This window comes from Manacus vitellinus, unplaced genomic scaffold (genome assembly GCF_001715985.3).
Source record: "Manacus vitellinus isolate BGI_N305 unplaced genomic scaffold, ASM171598v3 scaffold_57_pilon, whole genome shotgun sequence".
Taxonomy (NCBI): Eukaryota; Metazoa; Chordata; class Aves; order Passeriformes; family Pipridae; genus Manacus; species Manacus vitellinus.
Genome location: NW_021940666.1, coordinates 3,105,279 through 3,129,130, shown reverse-complemented (window position 1 = coordinate 3,129,130; position 23,852 = coordinate 3,105,279). Strand labels below are relative to the sequence as shown.

At 42.5% G+C, this 23,852-nt stretch overlaps 1 protein-coding gene across 1 annotated transcript; it reads left to right on the top strand.

The window, feature by feature from the left end:
- The first annotated feature begins 958 nt into the window (after positions 1-958).
- NAT10 (N-acetyltransferase 10) lies at positions 959-18,799 on the top strand. The gene is made up of 28 exons (XM_008922795.4): positions 959-1,133; positions 2,304-2,395; positions 2,634-2,805; positions 3,067-3,189; positions 3,929-3,990; positions 4,229-4,343; positions 5,690-5,797; positions 5,961-6,094; positions 6,478-6,571; positions 6,923-7,021; positions 7,560-7,696; positions 8,108-8,232; positions 8,494-8,644; positions 9,087-9,183; positions 10,009-10,125; positions 10,227-10,328; positions 10,436-10,510; positions 10,699-10,815; positions 10,994-11,127; positions 12,121-12,169; positions 12,650-12,743; positions 12,833-12,943; positions 13,833-14,005; positions 14,114-14,233; positions 15,091-15,189; positions 15,575-15,648; positions 17,114-17,197; positions 18,320-18,799. Exons 1-28 carry the CDS (start codon positions 1,026-1,028, stop codon positions 18,411-18,413), a joined length of 3,060 nt encoding a protein of 1,019 aa, XP_008921043.2. The 5' UTR covers positions 959-1,025; the 3' UTR covers positions 18,414-18,799.
- The last annotated feature ends 5,053 nt before the right edge of the window (positions 18,800-23,852 follow it).

Below are 23,852 nucleotides of genomic sequence, written 5' to 3'. Positions count from 1 at the left end.
AGAATAAATATATCTATGCAAATAGCTCGGCTCAACTTTGGTATTGAAAGGTTAGGAATAGTTTTACTGTCAGTTTAAGAATCAATGTCATGTTTCTGAAAAGTCGCTGAAATTTCAAGTCAGGTTGATCATTTTTTCGTTGAAGCTCCACAGTTTTGCAACTTGGGATTTTATATAGAAAACTGTAAAACTAATGAGACGGTTTTATTAAACAGTAGAGCTTAAGCGTTATAAGCTCTACCTAGATTTATTGAGGAGCAAAATAACATTTTGGGGGGTTTCATGGTTTGGTATCAGATAGTTATGTATCCTAAAGGTTTATTAGTTTCTGTATGTGTGTTTTGTTTTCTGTGGTCATGTTTCCATGGGAAAACTGTGTCCAGATGCCCTTTTATGTATATATTTTTTGGTTTTCCTCTCTGCAGTCCCAAAGGCCACCCAGACTCAGTGTCTGGCTCACGTAGGACTGTAGTGGGTGGAAAAGAAATACCTTTATAAAATCAGAGGAACATGGTCTTTAGGGTTTGCAAGCAAGATTCCTGTAGAACAAGAGATTTAAAAAATAAAATGGGTGTTGCCATTGCGGCTGGAGTTTGGTTTCATCCCCTTTTTACAGCGAGTAACACAAACCCCACGGAAATAACCCAAAAATAGCTGTGAGAGGTGAGGGCTGGTCTATGTCTGTGAGGGCTGTTGGGAGCCGGTTGGCCACAGGGGTGCGCGTAGTTCCAGTGTGTGTGCTTCCTCAACTCCGCTGCGGCTTTCCCGAGGGGAAAATTACCTTAAATTATTATACTTTAAAAAAGAACTAGAGATGTTTGTGTGGGTGTGCGGCGCAGGCGAACGGCGCGGGCAGCCCCGGGGTCCTCCCGCGGCGCGCGGCGCCCGCGCTCTGTCACACGTGGCTCCCACGTGGTGCGTTGGGAGCGCCGGGAGCGGGAGCGAAACCGGGGTCGGGACCGGGATCGGGACCGGGATCGGGACCGGGATCGGGAGCCGGGGGAGGCTCAGGGAGGCCCGCAGCCATGCAGCGCCGAAAGGTGGACAACCGCATCCGCGTGCTCATCGAGAACGGCGTGGCCGAGCGGCAGCGCAGCCTGTTCGTGGTGGTGGGAGACCGCGGCAAGGACCAGGTAACGCTGCCCGGAGTTACCGGGAGGGTGGGGCGTGATACCGAACCGGGGGTTCCCTAATCCCCCGGCACAGGCTTCTCCCTCCTGCAGCGGGGGTTAAACCCGCCAGCATCACGCGCGGGGGTTAGAAACGGGTTTTAGAGACCCTGCCCCTAGACATCGGTCTGAGAAAGCTCATGAGCATCCAGGACAGGCAAATGGGATCTATTTATTTATTTATTTACTTACCTACTTTAAACTGGGGGAAGGTATATTTAATTTTCTGGCCAGCAGGAACCAGGACAGGTAAATCATTTATTTGTTTGTTTATTCATTTATTTACTTTAAGCTGGGGGAAAGTATCTTTCATTTTCTGGCCGGCTGGAGCTTTCTTCCCTGTCTCAGCTCTGCTGTGAGACGCGATGTTTTTGGGCTCAAAACGTGCTTTATGTACTCAATGGTCTTGCAGATGAACCCACTTGGTAGCGTTGTATACAAGAACGTGATTGCCAGTCTAGCTTCATTTCGGAGACTAGGCTTGTGTTTTTCATGGGGGAGAGGGAAGAACAGCACGGCAAACACGTGATGTTTTAGGATAAGTCAGGTCATAGAATCATAAAATTGTTCAGGCTGGAAAAGACCTCTGAGGTCACTGAATCCAACCATTCCCTCAGCACTGCCATGCCCACCACCAACCCGTGTCCCCAGGTGCCACATCCTCCAGGGGATTTGTAACTTAGTTACAAAAAAACTTGGAAAATAAGGAGTTGATCAGGTGGCAGTACAAGAAAGTTGTCATTAATTTACTGGTAAGGTGGATGGGTAAGGTCTGTCAGGGCATATCCGAAGTCTGGTTGTGTTCAGTGTTTTCACTGAAATACTAAAATATTCCGTGGAAAATCCATTGTAAGATACAAATACTAGGAACTGTATTTAGCCTGGAATAATCTCCTTCTGTCAGAGCAGTTTTTAGCAGTTCTGCCAAAGAAAGCTAAGGAAAACTGGGCATAAATCAATGTCATGCAGCCCTGGAGAAGGCACAGACACACAGGACTGTGTGAAAAGGAAGGTTGTCTTCCCAACACATCACAGGATCCTTGTTTTGCACAGTAGAAAACATAGCTATAAAATAAAATATGGACAGATATTTTGCTCTTTGATTTTGTTCATGAGCGTTTCTGTTTCTGACAGGTGGTGATCCTGCATCACATGCTGTCCAAAGCCACGGTGAAGGCCAGGCCCTCCGTCCTGTGGTGTTACAAAAAGGAACTGGGCTTCAGCAGGTAAGAGAAACCTCGTGTGTTTCCTTATCCAAAACTAAATTTGGCTTCATAATACACTTGGCACCAGCACTTGGTACCTCTGATTTCTTTCTGTAACTCTAACTTTAATCTGTTGCCCTGGACCAATCTGTCCCTCACCTTTTTAACCTCAGTAATATTCAGGACTGGGCTCTGACTTCCAGTGGGACTTGAACTTAACCTTTTTCCAAGAAAACTTCTGTGTGATTTGGTCCTCCAGCCACAGGAAGAAGAGGATGAGGCAACTCCAGAAGAAGATTAAGAGTGGCACTTTAAACATAAAGGATGATGATCCCTTTGAGCTGTTCATAGCAGCCACAAACATTCGCTACTGTTACTACAATGAAACCCACAAGATTCTTGGGAACACCTTTGGAATGTGTGTCCTTCAGGTGAGGACTTCGACTTTGGACTCAAAAAGGACATTGCTCTGGTATTGATTAATTTAAATTTTGCAGGAATAGTATTTGTTGCTTTGTTACTCCAATTTTACAAGTTCTGTGAGGGTGAGGCGGCCTAGGTGGTAGAAGTTTTAACAGGACATTTGTTAATGCAAATGTTAAGTGTGAATTAAATAATATTTTTAGGCTTTCTCTGCCTTCCAGTAGGACTGATGAACTCCAGGCAACTTTGAAATGTTATTTATTCCCTAGGATTTTGAAGCCCTGACTCCAAACCTGTTGGCCAGAACTGTTGAAACAGTGGAAGGTGGTGGAATTGTGGTGATTCTCCTGAGAACAATGAACTCCCTGAAGCAGCTGTACACAATGACCATGGCACGTTCTACATGATGTGTCTGTTTTCTTTGCATTGTGATGATGCCAAGTGGTTGTTTATTGCTTTTATTATGGGCTCTGATCTCCCTTTGTGGTCTTTCAGTCACCTCTGACTGAATGTCTTATGCTCAGGCATTTCTGCCTTGAAATGCTGCTGGGAAGGAAGGAATTGCAAGGAAGAAACACCTGCCATTCACAAATGTAACTGTGTTCTTTAGTTCCACAATAGTTTTGAAAAGTATTTATTCTATCTGCCCATGTATCAGCAACTTAAGTTAAAAAAAACAGGTCTTTTGAGTGTTTTGTGACCTGTTGCTTTGTGAGATCAGCTCCACAACTACTATGTATTTCCAGATAGGAATTATATTCACACTGAATATACTTACACCTAGAGCAGGAGCTGTTTCTGTTACTAAGCAGTGGGTGAATTAAAGTGATAGAATGTTGTTTCTTTGCATCCCCAAGGTGTTTGATAAATTCTGGTAGAGCTGACCTTTAAGTCAGGCCAGAATAAATAAAAGTATTGGTAGTAAAAGTCCATTTTTAACAAGTATTTGGAAAATGTGGGTGTGTCACAGCAAACAGGAAATCAGGATTCTGTCTGGGGCGTGCTGTGGATGGAAAGGGAGGCTATGATCCACAAGAGTGGAAAAGATGGATTATACCAGGAGTCACAGTCTTGCAGATGTCACTGTCAGTGCTGTTCCTTCTCCAGAGGGATGTCTTCTCTCTGTTTCAGGATGTTCACTCTCGATACAGAACAGAGGCACACCAGGATGTGGTGGGAAGGTTTAATGAGAGGTGAGTTACTGAGAGTGGAAAGGGTCTGGGCTATCTGGCCCAGAAAAGCATGAGGAACATCATGTATTCCTAATAGGAAAGCATCTTATAGGTTTGCACTGGAACAGGGTTTTTTGGCTGCTTTGGTGAACTTGGAGCTCAGCTCTAAGTACCTGTAATTGTCTTTGTTTAGAAAAGAGTTTGAAACAATTACCAAAAAGTGGAGTTTTTACTGCGCTGCCTTTGCTTTCCTGCTCAGGTTCATCCTGTCTCTGGCCTCCTGCAAGAACTGCCTGGTGATTGATGACCAGCTGAACATCCTGCCCATCTCCAGTCACATTGCAAACATCACTCCTGTCCCTCCACAGTCCCAGGTCAGTGAGGGATGTCACCCCTTCCTCTTGGGACAAATCAGTCTTGAGCTGGCCCATGATATGTTTAAGATTTAAAGACGAAGAATTTTTCCTTTCACCCTGATTTATATCAAATATAATGGGCTTGCAGAGAGGAAGTAGAATGTTCTGCAAAAATGACATCTGGTGTGGGTGGAGCACTGGGAGATATATATTCTTTCCTTCTTGGTTTTTTTATTGTCACAGCTTTTTTGTTTGGTTGGTTAGTTTTTTGAGGGTTTTTGGGGTTTTTTTTGGTGCTTTCCCATATTTATTGATTTTCTTGTGTTGCTGTTTTCCATGTGAGGTGAGGCTTAATTGTGATTGCTGTTTCAGAAGTACATAGAAATTTCAGGCTGATGGACAGTTGGGATGAGACAAATAAAAAGACCTTTTGACATTTGGAGAGTGTGAAAATACTTTGGAAATAAGTACATTACAAGCTTAGGATGCAACTGGAAACTGGTAGTTTCAATTTCTGAATTCTGAATTTCTGAATCTTGGGAAACATTCCCAGAATATAATCCACACATACTTGCATTGTTGGAAGTGTATCCTTTTATCATTTTCAGGTGTAAAGCTACAGTAAAATGGAACCAGTTTTAAACAGAAAACTTTTACCTTTTGAACTGTGTCATGTGGCACAAGAAATACCAACATGGGCTCTGTCAGAGATGTAAAAACATTTTAATAGGCCACTAGTTTTAAAAAACAAAACAAAACAATTCTCCTTTATCATTAGAACAATACTGACAGAAGCACAGATGCTTATCTGTGGGATGGGTAAAGTAGTGCCTTTGGAATTTTGAGTGACAGTAAGGAAAATCAGAATTCATTCCCATCTTAAGTTGACTGTGTTTGTGTCCAGGTTTATTGTTTGGCTTCGAAAATCATGATAGTGGTTTTGAAAAATGATCTATTGCTGCTGCAATAGTTTTTCCCCCTACATTGCAATATGCACAAGTATAACAAAGATCATACACTTTTGGTACAGCCTGAAGACTGAAAAGTTAATTAAATTATTGAGAAATTTTTTGCTTGGTCTCTTCTTCTTAACATCTACTGAAAAATCCTTTTCTTTTTTCCTGCAAGCTTGGGGAAGCCAGGACACATCTCTCTGTGTAACCATTCTTCTGAAGATGCCTGAAAATTGAACTGTTAAATATCTGTCTGTCCATATAAATTTTTGTGTTTGTAGGGATTATATTTTTCTTGTGGTAACATTTTCTTTTGTATCTCCTTTTCTACCTCACAGAAGACCTCACAAAGGTATAATTGTGCTGAAATGTCCTTTACTCATCCTGTTCTGGTCAATCCTGTGCTTGTAGGAAGACAGACTCCGGCCACAGGACTTGGAGCTGAGGGAGCTGAAGGAGAGTTTGCAGGACACCCAGCCCGTGGGAGTTCTGGTGGATGGCTGTAAAACCCTGGATCAGGTTGGTGTGGGGCTTAAATCCAAAATACTCTGTGCTTGACAGGTCACAGTAATGTGACAGTAATTGCCATTAATGCCAGTAAACCAGTTATGCAGTTTAATTCCAAGTAATGCAATTTAAACACAGCTGATTTCTGTTTGCTCTTATTTTTCATAATCCTCAGGCAAAAGCAGTTCTGAAGTTTATCGAAGCCATTTCCGAGAAGACTCTCCGCAGCACTGTGGCTTTAACAGCAGCCAGGGGACGTGGCAAATCTGCAGCTTTGGGCCTGGCTATTGCTGGAGCAGTAGCTTTTGGGTAGGTGATCCCCCTTCAATCTCCCAGGCTTTATCTGCGTCCATTAATTGAAAAAAAAAAAAGATGACAGGCTCTGAATATATTTGTCATCTCCAGTCCTAAATCTCTCAGTTTTATTCCTTTATGTTTTGATTGCTGTGTACACTGTTGTTCAAGTTTTTATATTTTATAGTAATAAGAAAATCACAGTCTCATACATACTCACATACTCAGAATAATTGCACATAAATTGAGATGATTGTCTACAGAAATCTGCTTTATTTTGGTTATTACGTAAAATCAACCTCTCATAAAGAAAGAGATAAAGAAAACATCCTATTTAGAATCTGTATTTAAAATTTGTTGGGAAAATAGTTAAACTCTTGTTTTATTTTTCTCTGCAGTTACTCCAATATCTTTGTCACGTCTCCAAGCCCTGATAACCTTCACACTCTTTTTGAGTTCATATTTAAAGGCTTTGATGCACTACAGTATCAGGTAAGGGGAGCAGACTATTTTACAATACTTTCATAGTGTTCCTGTTTAGTAAGTTTTGCATCTCATCTGTGATTGTTTTACTTATTTTTGCTACCAGCTTTTTTTGTAATGTTCTGCAAAAAATGAATTATAGGGGAGTTATGTTTCCTTCTCTAAGTGGAGTAAATCAGTTTCTATGTGAAGCAGTTGATAACATTAGTAAATAATTTCTCAATTCTCAGGCCTCTGAACCTTTTATAAGAATTTTTAACTAGAATGTGAAAGAACAGTGTCCTCTTAGTGAGCTTATTTTGATGATGATGGTAAATGATATTTTTCTTAGATCTTGGCTTTAACAGTGTTTTCTTTCAGGAACATCTGGACTATGAGATTGTTCAGTCTTTAAATCCAGAGTTTAACAAGGCAGTAGTCAGAGTGAATGTGTTCAAGGAGCACAGACAGACCATCCAGGTAACTGATCTCTTGCCTTCCTACTTTTTATTCCTAACCGTTGGTTTTTCCAACACTGTAATTGTTTTGATTTTAAGCATGTTCATTTTCTGTGATTGTGTAACTGTCCTAAAGGATTTTGCTTTAAGGCAAAACCTTTGGATGAGTGACTTTCACAAAATACCTTCTTTCTTTCTGGGAATAACTTGTAGATTACAAAGCTCCCTTGTGGGAGCTGAAATAAAAGCAAAGAAGGGTGAAAGGAACAGTGAAGGAAAAGCATATGTTTTTAGTGATTAGATTTCCTCTATTTTCATCATCTCTGCAGATAAATTTGTGTGGAAATGTGCTAAATAAAAGACCCAGTCTTTACTAGGGTAGCATAAACCCTGTCCTGACTGGATTTTTTTCATGTCTCAGTCTCTGGCTTGGTGGCTGTGGGGAACAAGGACAGCAAACAGCTTTTCAGGGCTCCAACTTTACCAACTCTGACGTTTCCCTAATTCCAGGAGAGGGAATGCTGCTGTTGGCAGTGACAGTATCTTCTCTTTCCTTGCAGTACATACACCCTGCTGACTCCATGAAACTGGGGCAGGCTGAACTGGTGGTGATTGATGAAGCTGCTGCCATTCCTCTACCCCTGGTGAAAAACCTGCTGGGCCCTTACCTGGTTTTCATGGCCTCTACAATCAATGGGTAAGGTTTGAGCAGCAACTGTGTGCCTGGGGAAGCAGTTGTGACAGTGGATTATTATCTACAGTACTTGTTTTATTACATACTGGTACAATAACGAGTCAGTACTTGCTGCTTCCACTGTGGACTTGCACTTCTGCTCTGCCACAAGGAGCAAATATATAAGCAGGATTCTGCAGTTAGAGAGGGAAGAAGGACATTTTCCTTCCACTTTGGCAAGGCTTATAAAGTTACCAGGGTCCTGCACTCTCAAGAACATCAGAAGGCAGCGATTCTCGCAGGTGGCTGGGGCCCTGACAGTCCCCAAAGCAGCACATGGCTCTGGGTGGCAGTCTGGGTCCATGCTGGAGCTTCCCTGTGAATCAGGATTGCTCTTTGGTTCTTTGCTTCAGAATTTTGTGTCCTGCTTTCCAGGTATGAGGGCACAGGTCGCTCTCTGTCGCTGAAGCTCATCCAGCAGCTTCGCCAGCAGAGTGCCCAGACCCAGGTGACCATGACAGCGGAGAACAAATCCACAGCCACGGCCAAGCTCACCTCAGGTAGGACAGTTCTGGGCTGTGCCATGTGGCCCTGTGAGTATCCCATGTATCCATGTGCTTTGCAACTGGAGGGAAGCAGAAAATACAGGAACTCTCCTCTGTTTTTCCCCTCATGATTTTCGGATGAAAAGCTTTCAAGAGATGAAAGCTACGTGATTAAAAATTTTCTAATCTGGGAGCCCTTGAAAGGACATGGATCTTACTGGATTCTTTGCCAGCTGTAACTTCCAACAGTACATGTTCTCTGCCATCTGTTTGCAGCTCGTACCTTACACGAGGTCTCCCTCCACGAGTCCATCAGATACGCCCCTGGGGACCCAGTTGAGAAGTGGCTCAATGACCTGCTGTGTTTGGACTGTCTCAACATCACCAGGATCATCTCTGGCTGCCCACTGCCCGAGACATGTGACCTGTATCCTTATTCAGATGTTGTGCCCTGACCAAAATATACTGCTTTCTGGTGAAGGAGGCTTTTTTAAGCTCATTAATAGTTGGTTCTCTGGCTAGTGTGATAATTTTAGCATATCATCTTTTTATTAAGACCACACTTCTGGAGTTAAGCTCTTACCACTGCCTTATGGCACTGGTGGTGTGTATTTTACCAGGACATTACCCAACTCCAGTTTTACTCCAGAGACAATCCTAAGAAAGGGTTGCATGAAGGGAAGTCCTTATTGGAGTTATAAAAGCTTTGGCTTTACAGATGAAAGGTGTGAAAGCTACAAACACTGCTCAATGTCATTCATTCTTGTAGATAAAAAGCACAGGCCAGCATGTAGCCCCAATATTGAAAATAAACCGAGAAGCTTTTTCCCTGTTCCCAAGGAGGTTGTTTCCTTAACCCCTGTGCTTAGATACTATGTAAATAGAGACACACTCTTTTGTTACCACAGAGCATCAGAAGTTTTTCTGCAGAGACTGATGGCCCTCTATGTGGCTTCACACTACAAGGTAGAGTTTGTGCTGCTTCTATCAAAATTTCAGCTGGGGAATTTTGTGGGGGGAGCAGTGCTTGTTATGCCAACCTAATTGTTCTCACTGAGATTTCTGAACAGCTTCTGTTGCTTCTTGCTATATCCTTTCTCCGAGATCTCTGCTTTGGTCTTGGCTGAACATACTGGATTTACTGGAATATTTTTGTCTTGAGAAATTCTGGAGGCTAAATTCTAGATGAGTCTAGAAGCTTGTCAGTGATGAACCTCTTTTGCAGTTCTTTTTACCGTGTTCTAGGAGCCTCAAGTTAACCAAAAGAGTAGCACCACTGTACTACTGAAAAGAGGAATAATGCATCTCAAGGTTTCAAGACCATGGGTGACTAGTAAATGTGAGGGGTGAAGTCCATAAGTACTGAAGTACTGAGTATTAAAAATCTGAGGCTTAAAACAAAAATTAAGATTTGGTAATTAAAGAGGCAAGGAGCTGTATAAAAATAGAAAATTCAGCTTCATACATATTAGAGCAAGAGGTTTCACTTGAGAAAAGCAGATGCTGTCTGATAGTGTGACAGCCATGAGTTGCCCTGGGATCTTTCCCATCCATCAGCATTGTACTGGTAGTACATACTAGTAGCATACTACTACCATTACACTGGACTTTGAAGCCCTTCTCATGGAATAAGCATTTGGACAACACTCTCAGACACATGATGTGATTCTTGGGGTTGTCCTGTGCAAGACCAGGAACTGGACTCGATGATCCTTGTGAGTCCCTTCCAACTCAGGATAGTCAATGATTCTCTAAATATTTTTTCAACTCTCTGATATCTTTACCCACCAGAACTCGCCCAATGACCTCCAGATGCTCTCTGATGCACCTGCCCACCATCTTTTTTGCCTTTTGCCACCCGTTCCACCAACCCAGAATTCACTACCAGAAGTACTTGCTGTTGTTCAGGTGAGAGAGCATCTGAGTATAAACTTGGATTCTTATGTAGTTGAGTGGCTGTAGGAGAAGACATTTTTTCTCTGTTAATTGGTTTTGGCCTTCCCTGGCAGGTGTGCTTGGAGGGAGAGATCTCCCGCCAGTCCATCATGAACAGCCTCTCGAGGGGAAAGAAAGCCTCTGGTGATCTTATTCCCTGGACCATTTCAGAGCAGGTGAGTAATTTGACTGTGTCCTCACCCCAAATATACTTTCAGCACTATTTCTTATTCCCAGAGTACCCATCTGTGTTCTTTAAACTGACTTTTTTGTCTTTGTGTAGTTCCAAGATCCGGATTTCGGGGGCCTCTCCGGCGGGCGCGTTGTTCGCATTGCGGTCCACCCGGATTATCAGGGGGTAAAGTACTTTTCTGTCATGTCCTTCTCCATGGAGCTGCAAAACAGCAAAAAACAAAGTACATTTTGCAGTGACTGAGTGTTGTCTGCACTGATTGTTAATGGGTTTTGAGGGGAGAATGTTGTTGCTCTGTCTTAAAAGCTAGAGCCATGTTTTTGCTTACGTTGCTGTTTGTTCCTGCTCCACAGATGGGCTATGGCAGCAGAGCTCTGACCTTGCTGCAGATGTACTATGAAGGCAAATTCCCATGTTTGGAAGAAGAAACAATTCAAAAACCAAAAGAAATTGCAACTGTAAGCAGTGAGGTATGGAACTTAGTACATTTTTTGTTTTCTGTTGTGCTAAGATGTGTAGTTTTCACTGTAAGTCTCCATAATGATTCCTCTCTGTAAGGAGGACATTTAATTTTTATACAGAATAAGAGCTTTAATTTGCAGGTTTCTGTGAGGATTGCTGCTAACCTATTTCCACTTTCTTTTTCAGACTGTTGGTTTGTTAGAAGAGGTTGTGACACCTCGCAAAGATTTGCCTCCTTTGCTTCTCAAACTGAGTGAGAGACAAGCTGAGAACCTGGACTATCTCGGTGTGTCTTATGGCCTGACACCGAGATTGCTCAAGTAAGACTTTGTTCTATTTCTTAATTACATCCAATGCAAAAATACAACTATGTAAATCACAAATATAATAATGTATATTATATAGATGCAGATGCTTTAGCCCTTGGATATTCTCTTTACCTCAGTTTCTGAAACTGGAACAGCTCCAAGCCAACTTCTCCTGTAAGACCTTTCTGTGATGTACAATAGAACTGATCCTAAGTGCATCATTCCAGGTAGTTTTTCCTCAGACTCCTTCTGAGGGCAAACTCATTCCCTTCTTGGTTGCCTCTGTGACCCTTCTAAACAGATAATGAGCTTTAACTGCTCAATTTTTCCAGGCTATAGATATAAGAACAGCCTGTAATAAGTAGGAAGAAGTTAAACACTAATTCCTGTGACCTGCTGACTTCAAAGTTAGTTGTTTGTTTCCTGACTAATGTAAATGCTTTTCGCCAGCAACTGCAGCTGCTTCTTGCTTTTCTTACCATGGAGAAGCTGAGTCACTGCAGCAGTAAATAATTTATTAATATTTCTCAAGTTTTAGCTCCATCTTACCACATAGTTTTATATAAAATCCCTTAGGAGTTTGATAGATGTTAAGTGTGTCATTGAAGTCTCCCTTCTCGTCGATTAGGCTTTGAAATATGAAACATTAAAGAACATCCTTTCTTAAGAAAATTTTTACGTATTCCACATTTTGCAACAGTATTATTGGTCCAAACCCCATCTGCCTGTTTTTAAAGGAGGCATGTGAAATACAATAACTGATATCATGTCTGTCTTTGAAAGTTTGTTGATTTTTTTGGTATTGCAGTCATCATTTTTCACTTCTTTGAGGTAGAACCTCAGTTTGATGGTTGTTACTGCTTTCAGTGTTCATTTTCACTAGTTGGTGGGATGTTTCAGAGACTCACTAGTTGTCCTTGTACAGTAGATAAATTGCATTTAACCAGAAGTATTACTGTACAATCAACAGCTCTATAATTCTCGGAGTGTTTCCTCTTTTCCCAGGTTTTGGAAACGTGCTGGATTTGTGCCAGTTTATTTGAGGCAGACACCAGTAAGTACCACACTGTTTCTGAGTGAAAATCCAGCCCTACTGAAGTCCCTGGGCATCTTTCCATTACCTTCTGTGAGATGTGATTGGGGCAGGAATGTTTTCTGACGCTACTTTTAGGGTTTGGTTTATGTTCATTTTTGTTCTTTAGGCCTGTCTAGTTAACTAAAGGAATAAAGTTTTTAGGATTGTGAATGTGGGGCTCTTAAGTAGTTTTCACTTTAAGATTCAGAGCAGAGGTGCAGTTTTTTAATTATTAATTAAAATTAATGTGGGTTATTGTTAAAATAACTGAGATTTACCAAATTCTAGCAGTTCATAGGTTTTCCATTAGATAGTGGTGATCAGTAGCAGTTGATATGTTTGTTGTTGTTGCTGATTTAGAAGATATTTGCCTTCCTCAGCTGAGCACAGAGTGCAAAAGGTTCATGGGGATGGTGGGAAATACATCACAGAATCATAGAATTGTATCTTATTTATTAGAATGACCTGACTGGGGAGCATTCCTGCATCATGCTGAAGATGCTGAATGAAGAGGACTCTGAACAGGAGCCTTGGCTTACTGCCTTCTGGAAAGGTAACTTTGACCTAACTCCAGAAGAATTCTCTGGGATATTTATCGTAGAGGTCCACAGAGGTAATTTATTGTATCGTCCTGTGCTGTAGATTTTAGGAGGCGGTTCCTTTCCCTGCTTTCCTACCAGTTCAGCACATTCTCTCCCTCGTTGGCATTGAATATTCTGCAGAACAAAAATATCAAACAGCAGCCACAACCACGTGAGTACCCTGGGTCACAGTGTTCCTATGATCCAGAAAAATGCTTCTGTTTCTAATTAAAAGCTAAACCAGCATTTTTTGCCACTGAAAACAGGTAGTGATGGGGTTTTTGCTGGGGTTTTTTGTGGAGTGTTTTTTTCCCCCCTTACATTTTTTGATCTAAGATTTAAGTAACATTAAATTAGAGGGCTCCTGACTGTGACAGCTAAATGCATGACAGAGCACAGATGGAGACTGACACCTGCTAGATCCAGTATGGAACTAAAACAGAAGCCTTGAACAGCAACAGGCAGAGCAACTTGCTTCTCAGGAAGAGCACTGTCATCAGGAATTTGGCAATTGGAATGTGATGCTCTTTCCAAAAGCAAGCACTAACAAAAGGGGCCAGACAAGGTACTTCTAACACCCACTTCTGGCTTAAAAGCAAGTTTCTGCTTTCTCAATATCCTTAACAGAGGAGAGAACTTGGTAATCTGTGTCTTGTGGGTTTTAGTTGTCTCTTTGGTGAGAGAGTTTTGGTTGCTGCTACAAGAGAACCGGCAAAACCAGTGTATGTAGTTAAAGACTGGGCAAACTGTGTTTCTCAGCCTTCACTGTTTTCAGTCTCTGGCATATTTAAGTCGATATACTGGTCTGTTTTGACAGTTGCAGTGTTTTTCATATGGATGTATGTCTGCCTGAAAAGACTTGGATTAACCAAGCCAGCCTGGGTAGCAGTGTTACTGAATTCTGAATTGTGCTGGGAGGGGAACCTGTGGGGTGGCTTTTGGCCTTTCTCAATAATAGGAAAAATAAAGTGTTAAACACTGAGATCCTGGGTAGCTCTGAAGAACAGTCTGGGCTGTGTTTTTATTTAACACCTGTGCTGTGTTTTTGCTGTGCCCCTCAGCCATCAGCCGTGCTGAGCTGGAATCAGTTTTCATCCCCTACGACCTGAAGAGGTTGGAGATGTACTCCCGCAACATGGTGGACTATCACCTCATCATGGACATGGTTCCTACCATTGCCAGGATGTTTTTCCTCAACCAGCTGGGGGATATCTCCCTCTCTGCTGCACAGTCGGTGGGTATGGCTGGAACAGAGCCAGGACTTGGGAAAACACAGGGACTGTAGTGGGGAATATGTGTTTGTATTTGCTCTTAAAGCTTCTATAACATGTCATTTCCTTAGGCCCTTTTTCTAGGGATTGGCCTCCAGCATAAATCTCTGGACCAGCTGGAAAAGGAGGTGGAACTGCCCAGCAGTCAGTTGATGGGCCTCTTCAACAGGATCATCCGCAAAGTAGTCCAGGTACAGCTTTGATTTGGTTTTATTGGACCACAGTGGAATTCCAACACTAACAGAAAGTATGGCACTAATGGAAAGCTGAATCAGAACTGTGCATCTTAAACAAGTCCCCAGTAATTGACTGTACACTTTTTTGTAAGATGGGGAAATCCCAGTAGAAAAAGCAGGTATTTGTGGCCTTGATTTATAAATCAAAACTCCCTTGGCAGGGGGGTTGGAACTAGATGATCCTTAAGGTCCCTTCCAACCCAAACCATTCCTTGATTGTATATAGTGTTTTCGCAAATAACAGTGCTTGTTTTGTGGTTTTGAATGTTGAAATGTTCTGACAGAAGTGCTGAGCATAAAATCCATGTTGCCAGCTGAGCCTGAGCCGTTTGTTTACCACCGTTCACTGCACTGGTGGCATCTCAACCTTTCTTGGAAAAAAATGTTTTCCAGTGTTATGCAGATGTAGACTTGAAGTCCAGTGAGACAACTGGAAAGTTTTGGATGTGGTTTTCTGGTTTCCTTTCTCTCTAAGGTTCAAGATACAGTAGCAAAGCTTCTGCAGCCTGACATTTGTCATTGTAGAGGTGATAAATGATGCTTAATAAACTGTGAGTTCTCTATATTTATGTGAATGACATTGAGTGCTGACTGATTGTATATTGATGCTTTTTATAAAAGCTGTATATAATCCTGCCCTCGGGAAGCAGCCTTGGGCTTTTTATTTCAGAAGGATGGAAAAACAACTGCCTGATTGTATTTGCAAAGTTAGAAGAGTTTAATGGAGACAGACAGCATTTCTTTGTTTTAAAGCAATAACCCTAAAGAAACATCAGCAGGTCTTTACATGTGTTGGGTCACTTCATTTTCAGCTGTTCAACACAGTCCAGGAAAAAGCTGTGGAGGAGCAAATGGCAGCAACAAAGGATGTTGTAATGGAGCCAACGCTGAAATCTTTAAATGATGATTTGGTAATTACAAATTTTCTTCTTGATAGATATGTAAACATTTCATGGAGTTCCCTAGAGTATAGAAGCATGGTAACCTAAATTTTCTTGGATGGAAAGAATTCCACATCCTGTCTGTCATTTCCTGGTAGCTAAAACCTGACAGGTTTGCATTATGTGCTTGTAGAGTCATGCTTTGTTAAGCTACAGTGTGGATTTTTCACAGAAAATTACAATTATATGTAAAGAAATAATGTAAAAGTGCAATTATATAACAGAGAGAAGCTTTTCAGGATCATCTGATGTTTGTTTATAAAGGGATATATTCCTTTTTCAGTGGGAAAGGCATTTTCCTCCCATTGCTATTGCACTTCGGACTTATTGCATCTGCTGTGCTGTCCTGTTGTAGGAGGAAGCTGCAAAGGAATTCCAAGAAAAACACAAGCAAGAAGTGATGAAGCTGAAGGAGATGGACCTTACACAGTAAGAATTCATCTGTATGAGTCCCTGATATCCAGTTGGATGCCAGGACACTAGTGTGTCTTGCTGGGATTCGTGCACAAGGCTGTAGTTGCAAACCATCAATAAATGAGAATTAGCAGTGGGTAAGAGAATCCTACCTGGGTGACATAAGAATATACTGCTCTGCTGAGGAAAACTTTTGGGGTCTTGTGTGGCCATGTCACTTAAATGATCAATTATTCTTACTCTGTGTCAGCCTTGATCTTGATCTTATATTCCACGTATATAAGTTATTTAGTTGTAAAATATGGACTGATAAAACAAGCTGCCTGGCTGTGGACTGTTTCTAATTTTACAGTTTCCTGTGCTCCTAGAAATAGTCATTATTTTCCTCAAACTGGGATACCCAGATCCTGGTGGCTGCTGTCCTGTGTGTGCAACTCCAGTGAAAATAGTACCTGGCTAATTTTAATATTCTCTTCTTTAACAGCAACAAAGCCAAACTAAAACCAAAAACCCCAAAACAAACAAACCAGCCCCCCTTCCCCAAACTAAAACCAACCAGAGCTTCTTTTACTCAATGTATCAGCAGATTTCTCTCTTTCTGGACCAAGAGGAGTTACACGTGCCACTGATTCTCTCCCTTCTCTCTCTCCTCCCACTTTTTATCTTATAAATCCTGTTTACTGACATCCCAGGAGAGTTGTCTGTTTTGGCTTTAGATTGATCTCTGCTAGGAGAAAAGGAATAAAAAGATTCTTTGAATCTTGGTTTGTCTTGTTTGAAGAAAGGATAAGAATGGAAGCGATTTGAAGTGACTTGCAAGTCAGTCACACAAGGAAAATAATATAACCAGAATGTTTTAAAAGTTTTAATTCCATTTCTTAGCATTGTTACATACCTATTTGTCATTTTGGACCATGCTCCCTTTTTTTTTCTCAGAAATAGATTTCTGTTCTCATCCATGAGAAGAGAGAGACAAAAATCTATTCTAAACACTTTTCAATACAGGTTATAGAAAACTAATAGAAGAGATAGAGCTGTCTGATTTGAAAAGGCTTTGTCCAGCATTGTTCAGCCTTGTATGAACAAAGCCTCCTCTATTCTAAATCTCCCAAGAATTTGAGATGGAGAGCACCCACTCCATTTTGCTCCATGATTGCTTTGCCCGGTTAAATCTCTGTATAATTTCCAGGGTACTTGAACACCCAGACAAGGGCCACAGAACATGAGCTCATTTGAATGGCAATTGTTTTAATTTCTCTTTTCAAAAGAAAAGCTGTAGGTCTTCAGTTTTTCCCAGATTGATCCAGACAAACTGTACTATGCAGGCACTGCGAGCCTGGCTTGGTGTGTGTTTCCCAGTTCTGATCTGGTTGGGTGGCTTTGTTTGCAGAGCTGTGTGTGCCTGATGACAGAATCACCTTATTTTTTTCACTTTGTGCTAACAATTTGACTTGAATTTTCCTTTACCTTTCCCTCTTAGATACATTATCCGGGGGGATGATGAAGAATGGAACGAGGTGCTGAGCAAAGCAGGACAAAACGCTTCCGTCGTCAGCGTGAAAAGGTTAAGGAAGTTGCAATAACCCCCAGAGATCTCTCTGGTCTTTCCTGCTGCCTTTATTATAATTTCCCAAAAGAGTGAAGCCTAGGAGTTAAATGCAGATAAATTGATCTTAGTATCCTTAAAAGATTCCCGGTTTTCCTGGAGAAATTAAAGTGTGAGCCCCTGCGAGCTCTAGTATCCAGTGGTTCTGTCTTGCTCTTAGTCCTCTCTTCGTGTAACTTGTTTGCTGATTCTGACTTTTTTTCTGATGATCTGGTTAAGTCTTGATCCTGATCATACTCAGAACTTGCTCCTATTTCTCCCTTGGGTCACTCTTTCCACCTGACTGTCCTGTTTGCTTTGGGAACTAACACTGGATGTGAGCCTGTGGAGGTGCCACTGGAGAAAATGCAAATTCAGGAAAGAATAATTCTTTTAAATGTGAGCTTAAGCCTGCAAAATATCTGCATTTCTGCAATTCCTTCCTTTTCATCCATCTTCTTTCTTCTGCCTTGCCCAGCATGGAGTCTTTTCTCATTTTTTCCTTGGGGATTTATAGTTGAGACTTGCCTGTCTGCTTATTTCCCCTTCCTGGGGCGCCTGACAGCTCAAGTAATTATGTGATCTCAATTCCACCCTTTCTTGATTATTTGGTTTTTTTTTTTCCCTTGAATGCTGGAAGCTGTGAGTTTCCAGAAGCCTTCCAGGAATGAGAGAGTCTTGCCAGTGCTTATAAAGATCAGAGCTCTGTCCCCTTTGCTCTAATCAGAATCCAGTGCAGGAACTAAATTGTATGCTTAAAACCATTAGTGGTAATTTTTTTTTCTGGGCACTCTACATTCCAGATGCCTGACTTGAATTGCCTTTAGGACACACGGCTTGAAAAGCAATGACATGAGCTAAAAATCAATATCATTTGGGATTCAGTTTGGGTTAGAGACTCTGAGGACACTAGAAAATCTTAAGTCAGGCTCTTGGTTGTGATTTTTCTAGCACTGAGTTTAAATGACCCAAGAAATTGAAAGTGTTTTCTCCCAACCACATTTCTGTATTAGATACTCATCCCCCTTTTACAAAAAAAAATTTCCCAGCTGAAATACAGTCTAGTGTACTTTTAACAGCGATTTTGTTTCTGCTTCCCAGTGAGAAGAAAAGAAAATTAGAAATAGCGAGAGGACCCAAGCAACTGAAGAAATTTAAGAAGACTAAAGATCTAAAGCAGAAGAGGAAGAAATGACTTTAAAGCCAAGCAGTGAACTTGAATTAACAAGTGCTGGGTGTGTCCTTAAGAAGTACTGTTTTCCCTTAAATCAATAGACTTCCTTTTGGAGGATGAGAGCTGGAGAGAAGAAAAAGCCTTAAGAGACATTTTTAAAGTGTTTTAATTATGGGAAGAACAGTGACACTGCCAGGAGGTACTGTATGAAAATTTTTTTATCAAGTGTGACTGCAGAGTGTGAGCAGGCACTGCAGCACACTGGGATGTTATGAAGATGCTTTAGCAGCTCCAGAGTTCCCATTCCAAGAGGGCAGCTCAATCTGTAAACTTCCTGCATCTTCCTGGTTCTGTGATTTATTAAAAAAGAGCTTGGACAACAAAGGATAAAGATCTATTACCCTTGATATGTGACTGTGCCATTAGCATTGCAGATATTTGATATTTGCAGCTGCCAGTTCAGTGGTACTCTTGTTCCTTTGGAGCTTGATGGGGGTTTGATGTATTTTTATTTGGGGCTGGCTGAGCACTGAGCATTGTCTCCCCTGCTGTCCCAGAGCTGCTGCTTGGCTTTGATGGAAAGTTTTGTGTCAGGTTGCCAGGAAACACATCAACACCTGGTTGTGGTGATCTCTGTGACTTCAGGGGCCAGTTGAACAGACAATCCATTGGGCTCCCAGCTCTGCTTGTCCTTGCTTTGCAATAAATATGTTACCAGTCTGGAACTGGGATTTCTGTGACTGGAGTACCCTGGGTCTGCTGCCTGTCAGGCTTCAAACCCAGGGCAAACCTTTGCTATAGGATGTCCTTGTCCCAAACCTGATGTATTCCCTTGATGTTTCCTTCATGCTGTAAAGGCTTGGAACAGAATTACCTAGAGCTGATACACAGCTTTGTTCTACTTACTTACAGGTAGCAGATACATTAAATTTACTTCAATACTTTTAATACCTTTACTTTTTTTTAGGATCTCACAGCTCCTTTTCCTAGCAAACCCTAAAGAAACAGTTTCTTATTAAGTAAAGGCAATATTTCTTCTCTAGGAGGCTGATTTGTGTTAAAAGTGTATTTAACATGGATCTTGCACAACACAAACCTGTGGTTTGCGAGCTGTTGGGTGTGAGTTGGTGACAGTGGAAAAGCTGAGCCCTGAGCAGGGAGATCTGCAGCTGCAGCCCATAAAGGCTTGTTGGGGGGCTCTTATCACCCAGCTGTATGAAGAGTAGCACTGGCAGCCCTTAACCAGTTCTCAAGAACTTGTGAAAGGAGCAGACGTGGAAGGCAAGAAGCTCTTCAGAGCTGCCCAGGAAGTCCTTGGAAGAAAAGGTGGGTGCAAATTCTCTCTAATTTTGCTGTTGTTGTTGTTAAAAATAATGTAAATGGTGGCCTTGCTGTGGACTTTTTGTAATTTTACAGTGAAGAACTGCAACAGTTTTAGGAGATGGGGCTGCTGGATGTGCTGCTCTCTGGATGTTGTCTGTGCTGGTCTTTCCTGAGAGACCAAGAGCAAAGTTATGCTATAAAGGGAGTGTTGAAACAGTTGGAGTGTCCCTTTCAGCCACATGAGGAGAGAGCAGTTCCCAGGAATACTGGGGCTGGGTGACTGTGCCTGGGGGCTGTTCTTTAGCCCAGGGGCTCTGCAGCACCAAAACCACATTCCCATGGATATCCACAGGGCTGTGGTTTCCCAGTGTTCTGCTTAGCCCAATACAGAAACCTTGGACTCAGTTGCATTTATCTGAGGGATAGTTCTTGTAAGTTCATTTTTTGTGGATTGTCCTGAGCCACCTACATCCTGCAGCCATTGGAGGAAGGGATGACAAAGATGTGGTGGTCTTGTGACAGGGTGCTTCCCACCCTGACCTTCATCAGGCCGTGTGAAGATTTAAATGTGGTTTAACAGACTGCATGACAGAACTTCAAACACCTTCAGACTCCTTTTAAAGCCTGTTGAAACTCTGCATTACTAAAGCAGCTGTAACTATTTTGGATTCTCTAACCTGTGCTGATTGCTGGATTTGTTCACCCAGGGGGGAGCATTTTACTTCCTCTGGACCTTGCTGTGTCATAGGTGACAATATCAGAAGGGTTTTTTAAATTACAAGTCATTCCTTGTGCTAAGGAAATGCTGATCGAACTTGCTTAGAATGTAAAGGTAGTGCAAATTACAGCACGTGTCTCAGAGGGGCTGTTAAGTTTTGGGTCTACTAATAGGCTCAAAACTAAGGTTTAAGAGAAGTTTTATTACAGAATACCTATGTGCTGTTAGGGCTCAGAAACTGGTTTGTGTTTTTTAAGAGCTAATATTTACTGGTGTGTCTTGGGGAAAGCACAGTGCAAGAATGTGTGGTGATGGGCTGGAGCTGATCTGTGAAAATATCTATAGTGCAACCAGATTTGTTGTAAATTATCTGTATTTCAGGGTGGAAGACAGGGGGTAAAATTAAACTGGATTCTTCAAGCAGATTAGAGTTTTATTGTTCATCTGAGATCTTCCTAGAGCTGCCTCCACTGCTTTCTGTGGGCTGGAGTAGTTCTTGCTCTGTTGTCTGTGACCTGGGAGCAGTGGAGTTGCGAAATACTTGCAGGATTTGGGCTGCAGATATGTCCCTCCATTTCTGAATGGGAGCTGTATTTAAGGAGAACTTTTCTATTTCTACAGAAAATGTGTGTATTTAGTTGAACTGCTCCTTTTCAAGTTTTCCCTGTTCACCTTCTAATTCCTGGCAGCTTTTTAGATTCTTCTGCCTGTCTCTCACTCTTTGAACAGCAGAGGGGAAAAAAGCCCTCAGATGCTAAAAATAAGGGAGAGGTGTATTTCTAGTTTTTTTAACAAGTCTAGTCAAACCACATTTTCCTCTCTGTGCTTTCCATCAGGGAAGCTGGGTTAAAATTCCACCTAGAGCAAGGGCTGCTTGAATGCCATCCAACAGCGAGGCAGAAGTGTGTGTCTTTCTGTGGCCAGGAATGCACTAAAAAAAAAAAAAAAACAAAACACAGGAGAGTGAGTTCTGCATCTCTGAATTGTTAGGATTGGGTGGGTTTGATCAGGTGTGAGCCTGGTTCCCTGTGACTAGAGCAGGTTTCTGGGCTCTCCATACCCGGACTCCCAGCAGATGGGGCTGTGAGTGCTGGAAGGAGCTGGGTGTACCACTAATTGCAGAGTGTACATTTAATCCCAGCTAAGCCAGCTCAGCTGTGCCTTTCCTAGTGGGGGGACAAGTCTTCGCACAACCCAGTAACCAGATCCATCAGTGTCTCAGGGCTGTTTTAAACCTGCAAGGTTCTGGTGCTCCCTGGATTGCTGATCACACTGCAGCAGGTTCACCCTCTCATCTCCTGTGCCCAAGTGATGGGGGTCCTGTGGCTAATTGGAGGCAAATGTGGCAGCTACGTCTGGCTGAGCAGCTCCCTGCAGGTGGTGGGTGATGTGACCTAGTTGTCAGTGGAATCATCCTGTGTGCTCGGAGACCCGTGAGCTGTTTTGACAGCTGGAGCGAGCTGACCTCGGAGGTGGATTTGGGAGGAGGGAAAACCAGGGAAGCTGAGGCTGCTGAGAGCTGGATGTGCTCTCAGGAGAGGTGTGTGAGGGAGAAGGGAGCTGTCTGGAAAGCAAAGGCTGGTGCACTGGAGAAGGGCAAGGCAGGAGGAAGTTGTGTCTTTTCCATTTGGCTGTCGTGAATTCCCTTGGCAGTGTTGCTTTGTTAACTTCTAGGTCTGGATTTTTGTTGGGCTATGTCAGTCCTACTTCATCTCTGAATCACAAGCCTGTCTCTTGGTGAGAGCCCTAAAACTACACACAGTGTGTGATTTCTGGTCAGTGCTTTGTGTTAGAGTGAGGGCTGTGGATGGAGAGAGCTGGAGATGGACATGGGAAACTTCCTGTCTGAGCCAGACATGGAGAGAGGAGTGTTGGGTGAAATCCTGTGCTCAGAACAGTAGGACAGCACTGACGTGACTCCAGCTCTTGGCTGTGCTGCTCCTTTTTCCCTGCTGTGCTGTGATTTTTCATCGTATCGCAGACACCTCTTTTCTGTCCCAAATAATGCTGAGTGCAATATTCTGGTTTTGCTGTGGATTCATGGATCCTTTAGGCTCCAAACCTGCCCTGTGGGGAGGCAGATCCAGCTTTGGAGTCCTCTCCCTGCCACAGGCAGCGTGACAGCAGGTTGCTGCCCCATTCCTCAGGGGAGTCTCCTCTCTTTTCCCTCCCGTGTGCCCTTGGCTGTCTGGCTGTGGCAGGTGCAGGAAGCAGTGTCTGCCTGCCTGGGCAGCATTTGGAGAGGGCAAAGGGCCAGTGAATAGTGGGGCTGCATTAGCCAGTGCTTGCCTGCTGTGCAGAGGCTTATTAGAAAGCAAAAAGGCTTTATTTTAGGCTAGAATTCATTGAGTGTGTTCAGGCAGATGTGTGAGCCCTGTTTATTTCCATGGCATTATGGCCAGCAAAGGTTGGTGCTTCCCCAAAGCTGGGCAAACTGCTCTTTTACCTTCTCAGGCTCCATGGGCAGCACTCTGTAAAATATAGGCTGTATGCAACTGGTTTCCTAAGAAATTTCTATTTAACCTACTTGTTATAGTGCTCCAAGGGGAATCTGAGGTGTTTGTATTTTGTAATTCTTGATAACAAGTCAGTGTTTGTGCTGGTGGGTTTCCAAAAAAAGAAGAAAAAAGGTAGCTCTGGGTCAAATTCTTGCTCTTAAACCTTTATACTTCTTAGCTCATTGATGAGTCCATGCCTCTGCTTCCTGTACTGTTGCTGTCAGAATGTCTTAAATGCTCTTTGCTGTTAATCAATCCTCCCACAGTGCACCAGCCACAGCCCTTTTGGCCTTTGGGGTCCTGAGGTGATGTGGAAGGGAAGGGTCACTTGCTTTTTTTTTTTTAGTATCTCTGGGGTATGATTTACTTTAACCCTCACTGTCTCTCCTGCTGCAGAGAAGATTCCTAGAATTAGGGTTTTCCTTGGACACTACCATCTGCTGCTTTCTGATGGAAATTAGCAATTATGCAAATTAGCAATTAATTATGCACATTAGGAACCAAAAATTTTCTCAGCCAGCGATCTCTAACCCGTGCACCAAAAAAAAAATAAACTACCTGCAACATAATGGGGGGAAAAAAAGAAAGAAAGGAAAAAACAACCCCCTCAAAAAAAAAAAAAAGTCCAAGCCCCAGTCCAGACTGCAGACAGGGGTGCTGTGAGTTCTTTTGTTCCTGGGAGAGAGAATTCCTTTGGGAAGCTGCTCTGCCGAGTCTGTGAGTTTCTACAGGTAAGAGCAGAACTAAATAAGAGCTGCCTGACTGATGATGTCAAAGCTGTTCTTTAGGGCTGGGATACCAGCAGGGAGCAGAACTGGTGTTCAGGTGTGTTTAAACACTGCTATGAGAACACAAATGGTGAAGTAAATACCTTAAAAAGCCACATTATAAACCCTCTTCATTTCAGCCAACTTAAAATAT